The sequence below is a fragment of the Adiantum capillus-veneris genome, chromosome 2 (assembly GCF_014529385.1).
Source record: "Adiantum capillus-veneris isolate H3 chromosome 2, ASM1452938v2, whole genome shotgun sequence".
NCBI lineage: Eukaryota > Viridiplantae > Streptophyta > Polypodiopsida > Polypodiales > Pteridaceae > Adiantum > Adiantum capillus-veneris.
In genome coordinates this window covers 177,542,070-177,558,859 of record NC_140932.1, presented here as the reverse complement: position 1 = coordinate 177,558,859, position 16,790 = coordinate 177,542,070, and the positions used below count along the sequence as shown (strand labels likewise).

The 16,790-nt window shown below is 44.5% G+C and overlaps 1 protein-coding gene across 6 annotated transcripts in view; it reads right to left on the bottom strand.

Moving 5' to 3' along the window:
- The window catches only part of LOC147464128 (uncharacterized), a 64,661-nt gene that overhangs the window by 32,305 nt on the left and 15,566 nt on the right, over nt 1-16,790 (bottom strand). For 4 of the 6 annotated variants that reach the window (XM_086493001.1, XM_086492996.1, XM_086493019.1 and 1 more), the window contains 2 exons: nt 1,392-1,531; nt 26-1,307 (listed from right to left, as the gene is read on the bottom strand). In XM_086493001.1, coding sequence (XP_086349127.1) covers nt 26-1,307; nt 1,392-1,531 — 1,422 coding nt within the window. The remainder of the gene's footprint in view (nt 1-25; nt 1,308-1,391; nt 1,532-16,790) is intronic. The other 2 variants (XM_086493011.1, XM_086493002.1) reach the window with 1 other exon arrangement.

The following is a 16,790-nucleotide window of genomic DNA, read 5'->3' as shown; positions in this document are numbered from 1 at the left end:
TAGCAAACAAAGCAAGTTTACAGACCAAAAGCCTTACGTCACTTTGGTATTCTGAGTCCTCATTAGAAGTCTTTCTTTTCAATTTTCCTGAAGCTCTCTTTCCATCAACACCATCAGAGTCTTCAGAACCCCCTGAAGAGGATAGTTCCGATGGCTCAGGAACCTCCAAAACTTCATTCTGTCCATCCATCCGAAGAGTCGTGCTGCTAATAAAAGATGAGTCCCAACGATCACTTTCAATCCCCACCCCAGAACTCCTAATCAATGTCCCAGTAGCAGAAAGTTCCTGATTATCCACTTTCTGTGTGGATAAATCCCGTTCAGGCCTTCTCACAAGACATGAATCAGGAGCATTCTGCTTTATTTCTTTGTCAAGAGGAAGATTACATGCAGTGTCCTGTATAAAAGAGGCACCGACACTCTGAGGAAATCGCGGAACAGCATGCAATGCAGCCCCTTCTCTCCTGGGGGCGATGAGCTTCAAATGCTTTGTTGTCGAATCAATTGATTGAGACTTATACATATCAACAGCAACCTTATCAAGCTGCTTCAAGCGCTCTGCCCGGCTTAGCCCCTTCGCAATGCCTAAGGATTGGAGGTTGGCCTTAATTGCAACAGCAGGCCTGGAAAAATTGGAAAAGTTCATGGCACTTGTGCTTGCATTTGGAAGCGAAGTACCACATGGCATACTCACAGAAGCTGAATGGAGCTGTGGTGGTGCTGGCATCTTAACTTCAGCTGTCAATGGCGTGCGGCAATCACAAGGTTCCTTATTTTGCATAGTTGCAGTAGGAACCAATGTATCCTCTGCAACAGATTCAATATGCTGGTCGTTACTTCCATGGCTTGTTCTGTTTCCCATGCTTGTTGCAAAAGTTGTCAACTTGTCAGATTTTGGGAATTTTGTAACAGGACCATTGTCGACGTCTTCTAATTGTCCAAAATTCCGCCGGGAACCCCAAGGAATAGGGTCAGAAGGATACACCCTTTCTGCATCTGTCAAAGATGTGCCAAGGATGGGCACGCCACTTGTCGTTTCATGCCTATCTACCAAATCTTCAGGAGGGTGCTGCAGCCAAGAAAAAAACTCATCCTCCTGTGTGTGCACATTCACAGAAGAGGGGTCCACTAAATCTGCAGAACAAGGTGTGTCAAAAGTGCCAGGGGCTGGTAATACTGAAGTCAAAGTTGTCTCATCTGTATGCCAAGTGCTTCGATTCTTGGCCGATCCTCTATAGTTTAGCCCTTGCATAACAACAAGGAGCTGCCCATCCTCCCAGCAGAGCTCCTCAAAGTCAAGTTCTGGACTGCAAAGGTATAGAAAGACTGCATTAAATTTTACCAGGTACATAGAAGGATAGAGACAGAGGACCTGTCCTTAAAGCACTTACACAAAACCCAAATCTGATCTCCTTGTATGTCCTGAATCCCACTTCCCTTTGCTCCATGAGAACAAATCTGGCTGCTCCCATATAATGTCCATCTCCTTCCCAGTGGCAGCATCCCATTCAGGCACACAATGATTCATGCTCTGCAGAAAAACCAGATTCACCAACATGAGTCAACAAGCAAAGCCTTTAAGGAAGCAAAGCCTTTAAGGAAGTAAAGCCCATCACTCAGTCCACAAAGCTGGTCGGTGGCAAGAGCACAAAGAACACCTAAAAGGTTCCATGACGGCATCCTTGCTTAATAATACAACCATAAACTCCAAATCTTCAGTATAATCGAAAGCCCAGCCTTATTCAGACTCCTGCCCGGCGCCTTGACAATGCAGACCTGGTCACTCTTTGTTTGTCTATGTGTGTGCACGTGCATGTGCGAACGCAACATGTGCACCCCCACATATGCAAATGTGGACGGGTGTGCACACTGTGTGTGTTTGTGTGTGTGTGTGTGTGTGTGTGTGTGTGTGTGTGTGTGTGTGTGTGTGTGTGTTGGCTGGAATGTCTCTCAGAGTCAAAAAGTGGATTGGGTTATGCAGCGCCTAAGTGTTAAATTGCATTAATGGAAATTATCCACATGGCCATTGCACGTTCGCTTGCAAATCGTTCAAAGTATTTTGATGGCTTATGTTCAGTTCTTTTTGCCATTGTTGCATTGGTCTCACCATTGTCTCACTTCTCTTATGTCATCGATTTTGTCTCATTTGTGGCGAACTCATGCTTACAAAAAAGGCCTGTGTTTGACGTCAATGGAGAAACTTTGCACTCCCGAGCGCTTTGGCGGTCTCAATATATTGGACTTGCGCCGGCAAGTTCTTGCTAGGAAAGCCATGTTGTTGCCTGCTCTCGTGCAACAAACTCAGCCTTGGGCTCTTATGATTGCCTGCTTGTGTCCGCGTGTTGTTACTTCCTCCTTTGGTCATTGGCAACCTTCTTTTTGGGAGGTCATGTTTGGCAAGATGGAAGGACACATTCCTGGATGTCCACTTACTTCCAGTTTGATTTCTGCTTGGAAAGAGGTTACAATTCATTTATCATGGCATGGTCGACAACAACGGGAAGGGAATGCGCTTCGATTGGAAAGTCTTCATTGGAGTCGGGCATTCTCTCTTACTTTGGTTGACCGTTCGCCTCGCCAGGCGTACTCTCTCTCTTGTCGTGGCGGCCTACCGTCAGCTTTGGAGAGAGCTTCAGCACATGTTGGTTGACTTTTTGTCCATTCCGCCCTTGGCTGATGGTGCTCGCTTGTCTGATTGGTTTTTTCGGGACTCGCCCTTTGAGGTTATGTCTGCTAGATAGGTGTAGGCTTTTCTTCTACCACGGTCCTGGATTGTTGACCACTGTAATGCCCTATGGTCAATGCACAAGTCGGATACTTGGTGGAAGAAATTAGAACTTAGAAGCCACTCTCTACCTTTGGAAGAGCCACTTGCCTTTGAAGAAGCGATTGTTTCTCTGGCAATGCTTGCTTAGATGGGCTTGTTTCTCAGTGCACGTTATCTCTGCTCTTCTCAGTTTGTTCGTTGTTCAATTGCCGAAGAGACTGTTAGTCTGTTAGTCACCTGCTTTGGGATATCTGCATTGTTGGAGATTTTCTTTGCCACATAGCAACTTGTATGCGGATTTGTTTCCCCTCTATGGTCTTCCACAAAAGGTTCTGGGCTTTTGGCATTCTTCCGCCTTCCTTGCAGCAAGGGTCAGATTATGCGCTTATTGAACCTTGTGGCGTCAACGTAACGGCTACACGTCCTTCGCTTTGATGCAGATCCCTTTCAGTTTTCAAGCTTTCTCTTCGGCAATCTTTACGCTTTGCATGGGAAGTTGGTGATATCACCTCAGAGATGCATCAGCTCTCCTATGAATGCTTTTAGCCCTCTTCCACATATGAACACTTTTGTGTTCGTGCTTATGTATATGATCTTTTCTATGCGCTTATTGGACCTTGTGGCATCAACGTAACGGCTACACGTCCCTTCGCTTTGATGCAAATCCCTTTCAGTTTTTCAAGCTCTCTCTTCAACAATCTTTACGCTTTGCATGGGAAGTTGGTGATATCACCTCAGAGATGCATCAGCTCTCCTATGAATGCTTTTAGCCCTCTTCCACATATGAACACCTTTGTGTTTGTGCTTATGTATATGATCTTTTCTATGGGTTTTACTCGCCTTGAGGTTTCTCACTTGTAAATTAATCCCAAAGATTTACGAGAGAGAGAGAGAGAGTGTGTGCGCGCACGTGTGTGTGAGCGTTGTCATGCCGTGGCACGTACATAGTGTGAAATAAAAACATTCACCTCACTTTTGACACTTCTCGATGCATGGAAAGAAAAGCAATAATATACATATTGTGATATATGCTAAAGCAACTACTGCGGTCGCTATCATGTACATACCTATCCGAGGAAGATATGGCGCCTTTGCGTGCTTTCCTAATTGATAAGATGCTTAATTTGGTTTGGCAATGTATATATTCCGAGTGTTTCATGGTGGCACACTCATCTCGCCTATAAAGTCTGATACAGGCAAAAACTGCCGAAAATAGCAGCTACAGGCGCCGTTGCAGAATTGCATGGAAAGTGACCCAAAATGGTATATTGATGACAAATGATGCATATCTATGCTTTTTATGCTTATGCAAGTGATTCCCACAAATTTAGGGATTTATCTGACTTTGTTTGGGATTTTTCGCACCAAAAATGGTATTTTTTGGGTCAAAAATGAGCGGAAAATGACCTAGTTTTGGTTCAAAGTGGAAAAAATGGCCCAAAAATTGACACATCAACTCATATTGCCATGGGGAAGAGAGAGAGGGGACTGCTTTTTACTGGAAAAAAGCTGCAATTTTCTTCTACTGTGCAATAGCTTCCATGGTTGCCCAATCTATGTGTGTTGCAGTCCCGCCTCTTTGTAATCTTGTATCTGAGCTTGTGAGGGAGTGAATTAGGGTTTCCCCTTATCAAAATGGTGTGTGGGCTTCAACTTAGAAGCTCTTAAATCTCTGCAAAATAAGAAAATCGTCGCGGTGAAGGTGGAAGCTCGAGCATTCCTTTCAATTGTTTGATGTTACAACTATGTAATTGGGGGCGAGGCTACATGATACCATGAAAGACGTTTGGGTTTTGATTCAGATTTGTGCTTGTATGAGCATTGAGGTTTCATGCCTGAAACTTTAGTGTTTTAAAATATTCTTTTTAAGTGAAATTGAATGTGATTTGGTGATCCTCTCATCATAATCCCGAACTCGTCTACGAAAAAAGGAATTTCCAAGCATAATAGGGGAGAGGGTTTGTGACTGTCTTGTCACGAACGATCTTAGATTTTCATTTATATTTAGAAAGAGAGTTGGTGATTTTCCATAAACGCTTTTTCTTAAAGTGTTTGTGACTCTCATCACTAACTCTCACAGCCAGAGGTTGTGCACCTTCCCAGTTAAACCGCACACATACCGACAGCGTGCACGTGTATGTGTGTGTGTGTGTGTGTGTGTGTGTGTGTGTGTGTGTGTGTGTGTGTGTGTGTGTGTAACAACGTGATTATTTAGGTTGCTTGGATCGATGGTATTTGCTAAATGCATGTCAGCATGATCCTTACGGTTGTCGAGTATGGATTGATCTTTCACTATGCCGATCCAACCAAGCTCCTCTATGGTATGGCTCACACAAGCTCAACAGATGGCCCATCTGACCCGTCACAAGTCCTTGATAGATAAGGGCGGCCAATCTAATCCTTCTTTATGGGACTCCATCCTCTAGACAAATGCAAGGTATCGTAGTTCTCAAAATGTGTGATGGTACATGGAGGAGCACTAAGCAACAGCTAGCATATCCATCTCTTGCCCCTATGGAAACACCGGCAATACCGGAATCTTCCTCTCAAGTAACTTCTGGCGTAGACTTTCGCAAACCCTCCAGAGCATCAACCACTATGTCTTCATAGATGTCTTCGTCAGTGTACCCATGATGAGAACTCTCTGCAACATTCTTCTTCTTCGGTGCCATCCTCACAAAGCAATCCTCCGTAGACAGGTACAAACCGAGTATCAAGGCTGCAAGCAGCCTCCCATCAAAAGGGATCTCCAATCTCCTCAGCAAGCGCAGGTACACCACCTGAAACTGGTCCAAAATCTGTCCCCTTCTTCCACACAAAAGTCTCCAACCCGCTGGCTGAAAATCTCCAAAGGTACCCGGCATGAACCACGGCACTTGTATCACCTACAGAACTCCAAAACTTAGCCCAGATCTCGTCCATCTTCACACTGAAAATCAGCAACGCTCCTCAGTCGAAAACAGGCTGAAGTACACGGGTTCTTCACGACAAAAACACTGTAGAGACAGATCATCCCGTCCTGAAGTAAAAATTCTGGTCCAAGGTTCTTCTCCAACGAAAACGCTGCCAGATCTGGTCAAAATCGGAGCTTCCAACAGCCACTCCTCGTGCTCTGGATCCACCAAGTGCCGTCAAGCCAAGGCTCGGATACCATGTCTAAGTGCAACGCAAGGCGCAGTGACAAGGGAACTCGAGGAGAAGGGGGGGGGGGGGAGAGAGAGAGAGAGAGAGAGAGAGAGAGAGAGGGGAGAGAAAAATGTCGCTATCACATGAGCATACAAGGCTTTGCAATCATACAATACCAAAATGGGGTCGCCCCTCCTCCCTATATACGTGAGCTGAAAAAAATACCCAACCCACTCCCAAAAAAACCAACGACCTAAAACTGGGTAATTATAGAAATAATAGGGCGCCCACCAAAAGACCCACAAGTGGCCGACCAGACCAAATATGGAAACACACCCCCCCCCCCCCGGTAACAGACTTGGACACTCCAAGTCAAGAATCAACCTCGACAGCACCAAATAACCACTTCAAAACAATTCACAGATCACAATAGATTTGCACTGGCCCGGCGGAGTTCCGTGCCTAGAGATATTGGCCCCAAAGACTGGCGCCCCTTTCGGTATTTCTTTTTATATTGATCAGATCAAAGTACAAGAGAGTGGCTAGGGTTTCACTCTCAGACTCTGCGTCCAGATGCTCTGAGAAGTGAAGCCCTCACCACTTATTTAAAGATACAAGGGATGCCCAAAAGCAGAGCCCCAAAAGCTTTTAAAATAAAAAGCATCAGTTCTCTGTCTCTCTCTCTTAGAGAGTCTTTTCTCTTTTTTTTATAAAAAAAGCAAAATTCGCGTCGCTCATCATTTTTTATTTTTTATTTTTATTTTCAACCTCCGCGATTTCCGGAAATTAGGGTTTTTGGCAGAAATTAGGGTTTATGTTCTCCGCCACGTCATCACTTTGTGACATACCCCCCTCTTGAAAGCATTGTAATCGACCGCGATTACACCTGCAAAACCGACAAAAGCCATAAACCGTCTTAGCAGACACTGACTGTTAGTACCTACGTACTAGGAACACACATCTAGCACATGTACAAAATCGACAGTCACATCACACGACATCACAGGACATCACATGACATTCAACATTCATTCGGATCTTAGACCATGATTTATCGGCAATGTAGCTAGCAATCACATCTAGATCCAATCGGGACCTCATCGATGTCCGATTGACCTAACCCCTATTGCAACCATGTCTATTCGAGATCAATCAGCCAAAATGCTGCAGTCATTTCGGCTATCAGTTCCTGCACTCACAAGAAGTCAAGAACAAATCAATATCATTATCAGGAATTCCATTTCATAAAGTCATCCAATAGAATACTTTCAGCTCTCAGTATCCCTGAAGCTCAAAGAGACATCAGTGACTTTAGTATCAAAATCGAGGCATCTGTTGACAAGGGAGCGGAGTGACTCTCCTCTTGTGCATCCCACTGCACCAAATCTCCGGCCAAGCTGAATTCTGGGTTCCGTTTGGAGTAGACTATGCTAAGCCAAAACATCGAGGTAAAGTTTCACAATCCGAGGAGTATCTGCTAGGTCCTCCTCCTCCATCCACTTTGCATCAAATGCAGCAAAGTTCTTGAACTTAACCAAGAACCGCCTTCGGACTTTACCTTTCTTCGTATCGTTCTGTGCCAAAATCTGTTCAGGAACAAGGATCTCCTGCTTTTCTTCCACTTCGGGTTGCTCATCAGGCTCCCCATCATCAGGCACATCACCCTTAACAAGTTTCAAGAGACTCACATGCAACGCATTGTGAATCCTCCAAGTATCTGGCAGTTTCAATCGGAAGGAGACATCATTTATCTTGTCAGTGATCTGGAAAGGTCGGTAGTATCGCATACTAAGCTTTGGAAAAAGCCTCTCCTTTCCCTTTTTCTTTCGTAGGCGTGCCTTCTCAAAACGTAAGAGCACCCAATCATCCTCCTTCAATTTCAAGTCGCGACGATGGCGATCCACTGCCTTTTTCTGTCGTTCTTGAGACTCCTTCAAAGTCTCGCGAACCTTGGCAAAAGCCGTATCCAAATCTCGCGAATATTCATCCGCTTCCAATATCTAATCTTTCGTGCTCAAGAAGGATGGAATCTTCGCAGCACTTTCAGCAATCTCACATGGCGTCTTCCCCGTTGAAGAGTGTATCGTGTTATTGTAGGCAAATTCCACCAAAGGTAAGTTCTTTTCCCATTGAGTCTTCTGATCCGAGATACAAGACTTCAGTAAATCTAAAACCACTGAATTGGCAATCTCAAATTGCCCATCAGTCTGCAAGTGGAACGATGACGAGAACTGCAACCACGTGCCAATGTTCTCCCAAATTGCCTTCCAAAACAAACTCATAAATATGGGGTCTCTGTCGGAGACAATCGTCTCAGACGTGCCATGTAATCAGAAAATCATCGTTATCATTCTGTGTAATCGGGAGATCAAAAATGAAATCCATTTCAATACTTTCCCAGGGGCGGGTGGGTATGGGTAAAGGGTGTAACAATCCTTGTGCCTTATGCCTGTCAAACTTGACCCTCTGGCATACTGCGCACAACTCTTCCATGTCCTTTTTGAGTCACGGCCAAAAGAAGTATCTCTCTACCCCTTTCATGGTGGTAGCAATGCCGCGGTGACCCGTAAAAGGTGGACAGTGGCATTCAGTCATAACCTTTTCCCTCAACGGCTGTGTAACGCACAACATAGTCTTTTTCATCAAGTAGCCTTCCCGAAGAGAGTATCCAGCTATTGTCTCCCCATCCCGTATCCGTGTGAAAATATCTGCAAAATCTGTATCTGTGGCATATTGATCGACCATATCCTCGAAGCTCCTATGATGTATCGCGGAAATAGCCAGAACCAACGGTTTCCGAGACAAAGCATCTGCCACCACATTCCTCTGTCCCTGCACATGGACAATCTGGAAGTGGAACTGTGACAAGATGTTCGCCCACCGCATCTGCTTTTCCGAAAGCTGCTTCGGTGACAAGAAGTAGCGCAAACTCTGATGGTCTATAAAGACAGTACAATCCGCTCCTAGTAGGTAATGCCGCCACTGAGTAAGAGCATGGATAGCCGCCAAAAGCTCTTTCTGATAAATCTGTGTTGTCATCTCCGGCCTAGAGAACAAACGGCTCTCGTAAGCTATGACATGGCCTTCTTGCATCAAGACCGTACCCAGACTACGACCACAAGCATCACAATATACTTCAAATGACTTTTGCAAGTCCAACAAAGTCAAAATAGGTCCTGTAGTCAATTTCTCTTTCAATGTCCGAAAGGCAGTCTCCTCTGTGGGTCCCCACGGAAAAGGTACTCTTTTCTGTGTCAAGGTATGCAAAGGGGAAGCAACCTCTGCAAACTTTCGTATGAACCGCCTGTAGTACGAACACAGTCCCAAGAAGCTTCTAACTTCATGGACATTCCTCAAATCGGGCCAATCACGGATAGTCTCTATCTTGGTCGGGTCCATTTGCACTCCTGCTCTGCTGACACAATGTGTCCCAAAAAGTGTGTCTCTGGTAGGAAAAAATCACTTTTCTTTGAATTAATCACTAACGTGTGATCTCGTAATGCCTGAAAGACTTGAAGCAGATGATCTCTGTGTTCTACCTCATTCTTGGAGAAAACAATGATGTCGTCAAACAAAGTGCCAACAAATAGCCTGTACTCTCGAAAAATCATGTCCATCATCTGGTTAAATGTCGCAGGAGCATTGGTTAAGCCAAAAGGCGTCGCCAAAAAGTCAAATAACCCAAAAGTCGTCCGAAAAGCTGTCTTGAAGACATCTCCTAGCGCTATCCTGATCTGATGATATCCAGGAATCGGAAATCTGTTCTTGATGGTGATTTCGTTGAGAGTGCTATAATCGATGCACATTCTCCAAGATCCGTCTTTCTTCAAAACCAACAACACTGGAGAGCAATACGGTGAAGTACTAGGCTGGACAAGACCCTTTTCCAAGAGGTCTTTCACTTGGTTCATGTTGGGGTATAAAGCCCAATGTGGTCGCCCAGGTAAGTAGGCGGGCCGCCAGGTATGTACACATATTCTTTTGTAAAAACCTAATAAGAACTCACTATGCTCTACACATTACAGTAGAGCGAGTTCACCATATCGTCGTGCTCTTCTTCTCGCACTCTCTCTCGCGTCGCACTTTCGATCGTACTCCTTCAAATGGTATTAGAGCTCAGATCGAGGCTCGGGGCAGCACTGAAGGAGGCTAGAGTCACCAGCTCAGATTGGAGTGAAATTCGACAGGCGAAGACACGGCCCCAAATCTTGTGGGAGGGCCCAAATGGCTCGATGTTCTCAGAATTTCATTCTGAGGTTATCTCGGTCACCGTTCGGCTTCGACAAAGGTCTACGCAGGCCATTTTCGACGTGGTCTCGGAGGGTGCAGATCTGACTATGCAAATTTGGGTTTTTCGGCCTACGACTGCAGGTGTTGAGGATATCGACACTCCCAGAGTGTTGATATATGGATGTCTACACATCGAAGGACGGCTCACAGTTCTTGGAGGCGCGTCACATACGACACGGGCGCATCTACACACAGTCTGTAGGCGACATCCACTAGTTCATCAGGTAGCTTGTGTTTTCTGCTTGATATTCCATATTTCATCCTGACATTGCAGGTACTTCCACATGGGATGTATTGTCAGAGATGATGTATGTCTGTTGAGGGTTTGCTGGCTGTGAGTCACGCACCAAACAACCGCCGCAGCGGTTACAGCATACAATGGAAAATTTGTGGATGTATGACTTTGTGGGATGTCTATGTACTGTCAGATTTACTGCAGCCTTTGTTGACGGTCGAGTGAGGTTTTATTGAGCTGGGGGATTCTCGAATGTTGAGATCCTTTCGGTGATACAGGTCTTGGAGCGATCCCTCGAGCACCCTTAGATAGGCAGCTAGGATGTATTGACTGTGAGTTAGACAGTTGGGATTGCATCTTTGCTTTATTGCCGTTGAGGCATTGTCGCAGTCTATGCTTACAGGACAGTGACAGGACAGTCAGAGACAGTACAGGTGCACGACAGGTTTACCCGCAGCTTACAGTGTCAGAGACAGTGTTTTTTGAGCTATTTTTGGTCTGTTTTTGAGTACACCAGAGCCATTTTACAAAGGAGACTCTGCCGAAATTTATGCAGAATCTGAAGCTTTTTTGGTTCATTTGACAGGTTGATATTGGTTCAGAGGTCAATTTACAGGGGAAACTCTGCCGAATTTTCCCCAGGAAAGTAAACCACTGTGAAGCGTAACTATGGCTGGATCACAAGACATTGCTCTTTACAATATCAAGAAGCTGGATGGAACCAATTTCCCATTGTGGAAGAAGCAGATTTGGCACGTGTTGGTACAAAAGAAGCAGATAAAACCTATAAAGCTCAAAGGGATAAAACCAAAAGATATGGACGAAGATGAATGGAGTGAAATGGATGAATTGGCACTTTCTACCATTATGCTGACTTTGGCAGAAAGCGTTTACTTCAATGTAGCAGACGAGATGTCGGCTTATCAAGCATGGTTAAAGCTGAGTGATCTTTATGAGAAGCAGAGTGCAGCTTCACAGGTATACTGGCTTAAGAAGCTTGTTGACTTGAAGATGAAAGAAGGGACACCTATGTCCAATCATCTGAATGAATTCAACACAATCTATAGTCAGTTGTCAGCTCAAGGTGTCAAGTTTGATGAACCTGTTAGAGCTATGTTCCTGTTGATCACATTGCCGGAAAGTTGGGACACTTTTCGCACAGCTTTGAGTAATTCTGCACCTCCAGATGGTTTGAACATAGCATGTGTAGAAGGAAGTCTGCTTACTGAAGAAACCAATAGAAAGACAATGGACAAAGGCAAAGGAACAGCCTTAGTTGTCAGGGGAAGGACCAAAGAAAAGTACAAAGGTGAAAGAGGAATCAGTCTCGTAGCAAGTCCCGCAGTGCTAAAGGCAAGAGTGACATAGAATGCTACCATTGTGGCAAGAAGGGTCACATGAAAAGAGACTGCAGAGAATGGAAAGCAGAAAAAGGCAAAGAGAAAGCTGAAGACCATGGTGAGAAGAACAAGTCCTCAGTGAAGATTCAAGAAATAAATGTGACAAACACTGTTGCAGAGGATGACAGTCTAGTGTCAGGAGACATCTACTTCTTGAAGAATACAATGGACTCAGCTCTTCTTACAGCATCTGATGGAAATGCACTGAGTGACTGGATTATAGACTCAGGGGCATCACTTCATGCGTCTCCAAACAAGGAGTGGTTTACCTCTTATGTGACCACTAAAGATCATGTTCGGCTAGGCAATGGGCAGACATGTGAGATCTTAGGTGTTGGAGATGTTCAATTGAAGTTTCAGAATGGCTCTTCTTTCACGCTGAAGAATGTGAGACATGTTTCCGCAATTACAAAGAGCTTGATCAGCACAGGTTTACTTGATGATGCTGGCTACGTCACCACTTTTGGACAGAACATGTGGAAGATATCCAAGGGTTCTATGACAGTAGCACATGGAGTAAAGTCTGGAGGACTTTACATGATTTATGTATCAAATGTCTCTAAAAATGTAATCAATGTAACCGAGCAGCCGAACGTTTCTTTGTGGCATAGCCGGTTAGGACATATGTCCAAGAAGGGAATGGAAATCTTGTCTCGTTCTGGTTATTTGCTTGGCTTTTCATTTAATGATTTTGAATTCTGTGAACATTGTCTGTATGGTAAGCAAACACAGCAGTCACATAAGCATAGAAGCAGTAGAAGAGATACACAGTTGGCACTTGTTCATAGTGATTTGTGTGGACCTATGCCTAACCTATCTCTAGGGGGAGCTTCTTACTTTATGACATTTATAGATGATTACTCGAGGAAAGTATGGGTTTACTTTCTCAAGCACAAGGATGAAGCGTTTAGTGTTTTCAAAACGTTTGTGACACTTGTGGAGAATCAGAGTGGCAAGAAGTTTAAATGCTTACGCATTGACAATGGTGGAGAGTATGTTTCAAAGGCCTTTCAGGACTTTTGTGAGTCAAAAGGTATAAAACGTGAACTTACTGCTCCTTACAATCCTCCTCAAAATGGTGTTGCTAAGAGGATGAATAGGACCATACAAGAGAAGGTCAGAAGTATGTTGTCTAATGCACAGCTGCCAAATGGGTTTTGGGCTGAAGCTGTATCAACAGCTGTTCATCTTGTAAATAGATCTCCTAGCAAGGTTTTGCAGAAGGATTCAGTGCCAGAGATGGTATGGTCAGGCAAAATGCCCTCATACAAGCATCTCAGAGTCTTTGGCTGTGAGGCATATACTCACATTCCAAAGGAATTTAGGAACAAACTTGAGCCAAAGAGTAGAAAGTGCATCTTTCTAGGCTATGGTAATTCTGGTGAGATGGGGTACAGACTTTGGGATCCCGAATCCAGAAAGGTTGTCCGCAGCAATATGTTCACTTTAATGAATCCAAATATCATTCTAAACCAGAGAGGGTTGAGGAGATTAGAAGAGTTGTCTTCCAAGAAGATGGACCTGCACGTGCAAGACAAAATGTCAGGGCTCAAGAGGAGCAAGGACAGGATAGAGTGGAACCACAGGTTGTGGCTGAGCCTGAGCCACCTATTGTGCGTAGATCTGGACGTGTCACGCGACCTCCTGATAGGTTTGTTCCATCTATGAACTATGTCATGTTGACTGATTGCAATGAGCCTTCATGTTACAAGGAAGTAGTGCAAATGAAGGACTCCGGGAATTAGCAATTGGCCATGCAGTCAGAGATGACAGCTCTGCATAAAAACCAAACATGGAAGCTAGTTAAATTACCACGGGGCAAAAAGGCTCTACCTTGTAAATGGGTTTACAGGTATAAGATCACCGCTCATGATAGTCAGCCAAAGTACAGAGCAAGGCTTGTTGCCAAGGGCTTTAAGCAAGAACAAGGCATTGACTTTGATGAAGTCTTCTCTCCGGTGGTCAAGATGACTACATTGAGATGCTTTCTTGCATTGGTTGCCATATTAGATTTGGTGTTGCACCAAATGGATGTCAAGACAGCATTCTTGCATGGTGATTTAGATGTGGAAATTTACATGCAGCAGCCAGAAGGGTTTGTTGAGAAAGGCAAGGAAGATTGGGTATGCTAGTTGTTAAAGAGTCTTTATGGCTTAAAACAATCATCGAGGGCATGGTACCATAAATTCCACAAGTTTATGCTTTCTCAAGGCTACAAACGTAGTGAGTTCGATCACTGTCTATATACAAAAAAGGCTAAGGATGGCAGTTGGCTGATCCTTATTTTGTATGTGGATGACATGTTGATTGCTGACAAGCACTTGGAAGAAATTTCAGCTTTGAAGTCAAAGATGGCAAAATCATTTGACATGAAAGACATGGGTGAGGCAAGTCATATACTTGGTATGCGCATTGAGAGAGACAGATCAAAGAAGTTGATTTGGTTATCTCAAACAGAGTATATTGACAAGGTTTTGCAACGTTTCAATATGGAGAAGGGAAAGGCACTGAGTGTTCCATTGCCACCATATGTGAAACTTAGCAAACAAGATTGTCCTGTGTCTGAGGAAGAACAGGCTGAAATGGATAAGATTCCATATGCGTCTGCAGTGGGTAGTTTGATGTATGCAATGATTGCTACTCGCCCAGACATTGCATTTGCAGTGGGAGTAGTAAGTCGATACATGTCAAACCCAGGCAAGAAACATTGGGAGGCAGTGAAAGGAATATTGAGATACCTGAAAGCTACAAAGAGTATGCGTATATGCTATGGGAGTCAGGAGCTAAGTGTAAAGGGTTTTACAGACTCAGATTATGCAGGTGACTTAGACAACCGAAGGTCTACGTCAGGGTATGTCTTTACATTGGCTGGTGGAGCAATATCATGGCGTTCTAGATTACAAGATTGTGTTACTCAGTCTACTACAGAGGCTGAATATGTTGCAGCATCAGAGGCATGCAAAGAATCAATTTGGCTTAATCGACTAGTAACGGATTTGGGAATCAAAGAAGAGATGCCTGTGTTATATTGTGATAGTCAAAGTGCTATACAATTGGCTCGCAATCCAGTTTATCACTCAAAGACAAAGCATGTGGATGTGAAGTATCATTTCATCAGGGAAATGCTCGAGGATAAGCAACTTCAGCTTGTCAAAGTTCACACCACAGAAAATCCTGTTGATCTACTTACAAAAGGACTTCCCTCAGAGAGCTTTGCGCATTTTCGCAAGAAGATAGGTGTAGGGTAGTACATCACTTCTCTACATCCAGGGTAGTTTTCGTACGACGTACGGAACGTCTCGTTCCGTACTGCGGGTCACGTACCGTCCCGTACGTTTTGTACGTTTTTTTTTTTTTTTTTTTGGGGGGGGGGGGGGGGGGACAAAATTCACAATTGTGAATGGATTACATTGAGCAGCCCAACTCTCTCTCTCTCATGCTCTAGCCTCTTCCTATTTAAGAAATGCCTCTCCATCTTGTTCTCCAACACTTCCAAGCTCTCAATGCTCATTGCTCTCAAGCTCTCAATGCTCTCAATGCTCATTGCTCTCAATGCTCTCACTGCTCAATGCTCCCATGTTCTAGCTCTCAAGTGACAAGCTCTAGAGACTAGAGTCTTGCCTCTCCATCTTCTCTCCATTGGGTCTCTCCCTCTCAAGCTCCCATTGAAGATCTCATAATGTCAAGTTTCTTTAAGTGTAAAGTTTAAACCCAAGGGCCTGAGCCTTAGACGTAAGAATTCTTTGTTTTTTTATTTTGAACGTACGTAACGTCATCGTACATCTTAATATTTTTTAGTTCGTTTAGTACCGCACATCATCGTACGTGTACAAAACGTACGGGACCGTACGAGACCACTATGTCTACATCTCTTGTATATTAGCTTGTATAGTAGCTTCTCTCACACTTAAAGTACCACATTGGACTTTAAGTGGGAGGTTGTTGGGGTATAAAGCCTAATGTGGTCGCCCAGGTAAGTGGGCGGGCCGCCAGGTATGTACACATATTCTTTTGTAAAAACCTAATAAGAACTCACTATGCTCTACACATTACAGTAGAGCGAGTTCACCATACTCGTGCTCTTCTTCTCGCACTCTCTCTCGCGTCGCACTTCCGCTCGTACTCCTTCAGTTCATAATCTCTTCATTCTGTGCTCGGCTCACACGGTAGGGTGGCCAGTTCGGTGACGTGCTTCCAGGTATCAGATCAATGGTATGATCTTCAGGCCCTCTGAAAAGAAATCGGCATGAGTGTGGAGAAAAATCTTGGCGTTCTTTAGATCAGGTCAAAACATATTCAACCTTTATCCATCGTTCAGTTCTCTTCCAAAAGAATGAGTAAGAAACTGAAGTTCATCAAGTACAATCTCTAAGCCCTTCATTTATCAAAGTCGCTTTCTCGGCCTGGTAGTCAACCACGGCGTAGTTCTTGTGGTACCAAGGGATCCTGAGTAGAACGTCACTCGCGTGCCCTGAACACCCATGTCATTGCAAACAAAGTTTGCCAATTCTCGGTGTAATGGCAACATCCCATCCGGGTGCCAGTCGAACTACCTCCGCCTGTGGCGTCAGTCTGTCGGGCGTAATTCCAAATCGAGCCGCCAATTCCAAGTGAAAAGAAGTTGGCCTTGGCTCCTTCAAAAGAGCTTCCTGATCCTTCACTTTGCCCCAAAAGCGGCAAAGTTTGTACTTTCATTCATTAGATTCGGTGCAAGTCCCACGCCATGTGGTACCAGTTCTGCTTTTCTATTTGCCTTTTCTGCCACATTCCTCAGCTGCTCTCGAGCTCTCGGGCCTGTCGTCGTCTTTATCATTCTGTTCTTTCTGTACCTTTTTAGGGCACTTCGCAGAGATATGTCCATGTTCACCGCATCCAAAGCACTTCCCCTCTCTGATGAAGCGAGCTCTCTCCTCAGGAGTAAGCTTGGGTCCTGCATCCTTTTTCTCTGGGTTGCTCTTTTTCTTTCTACTTT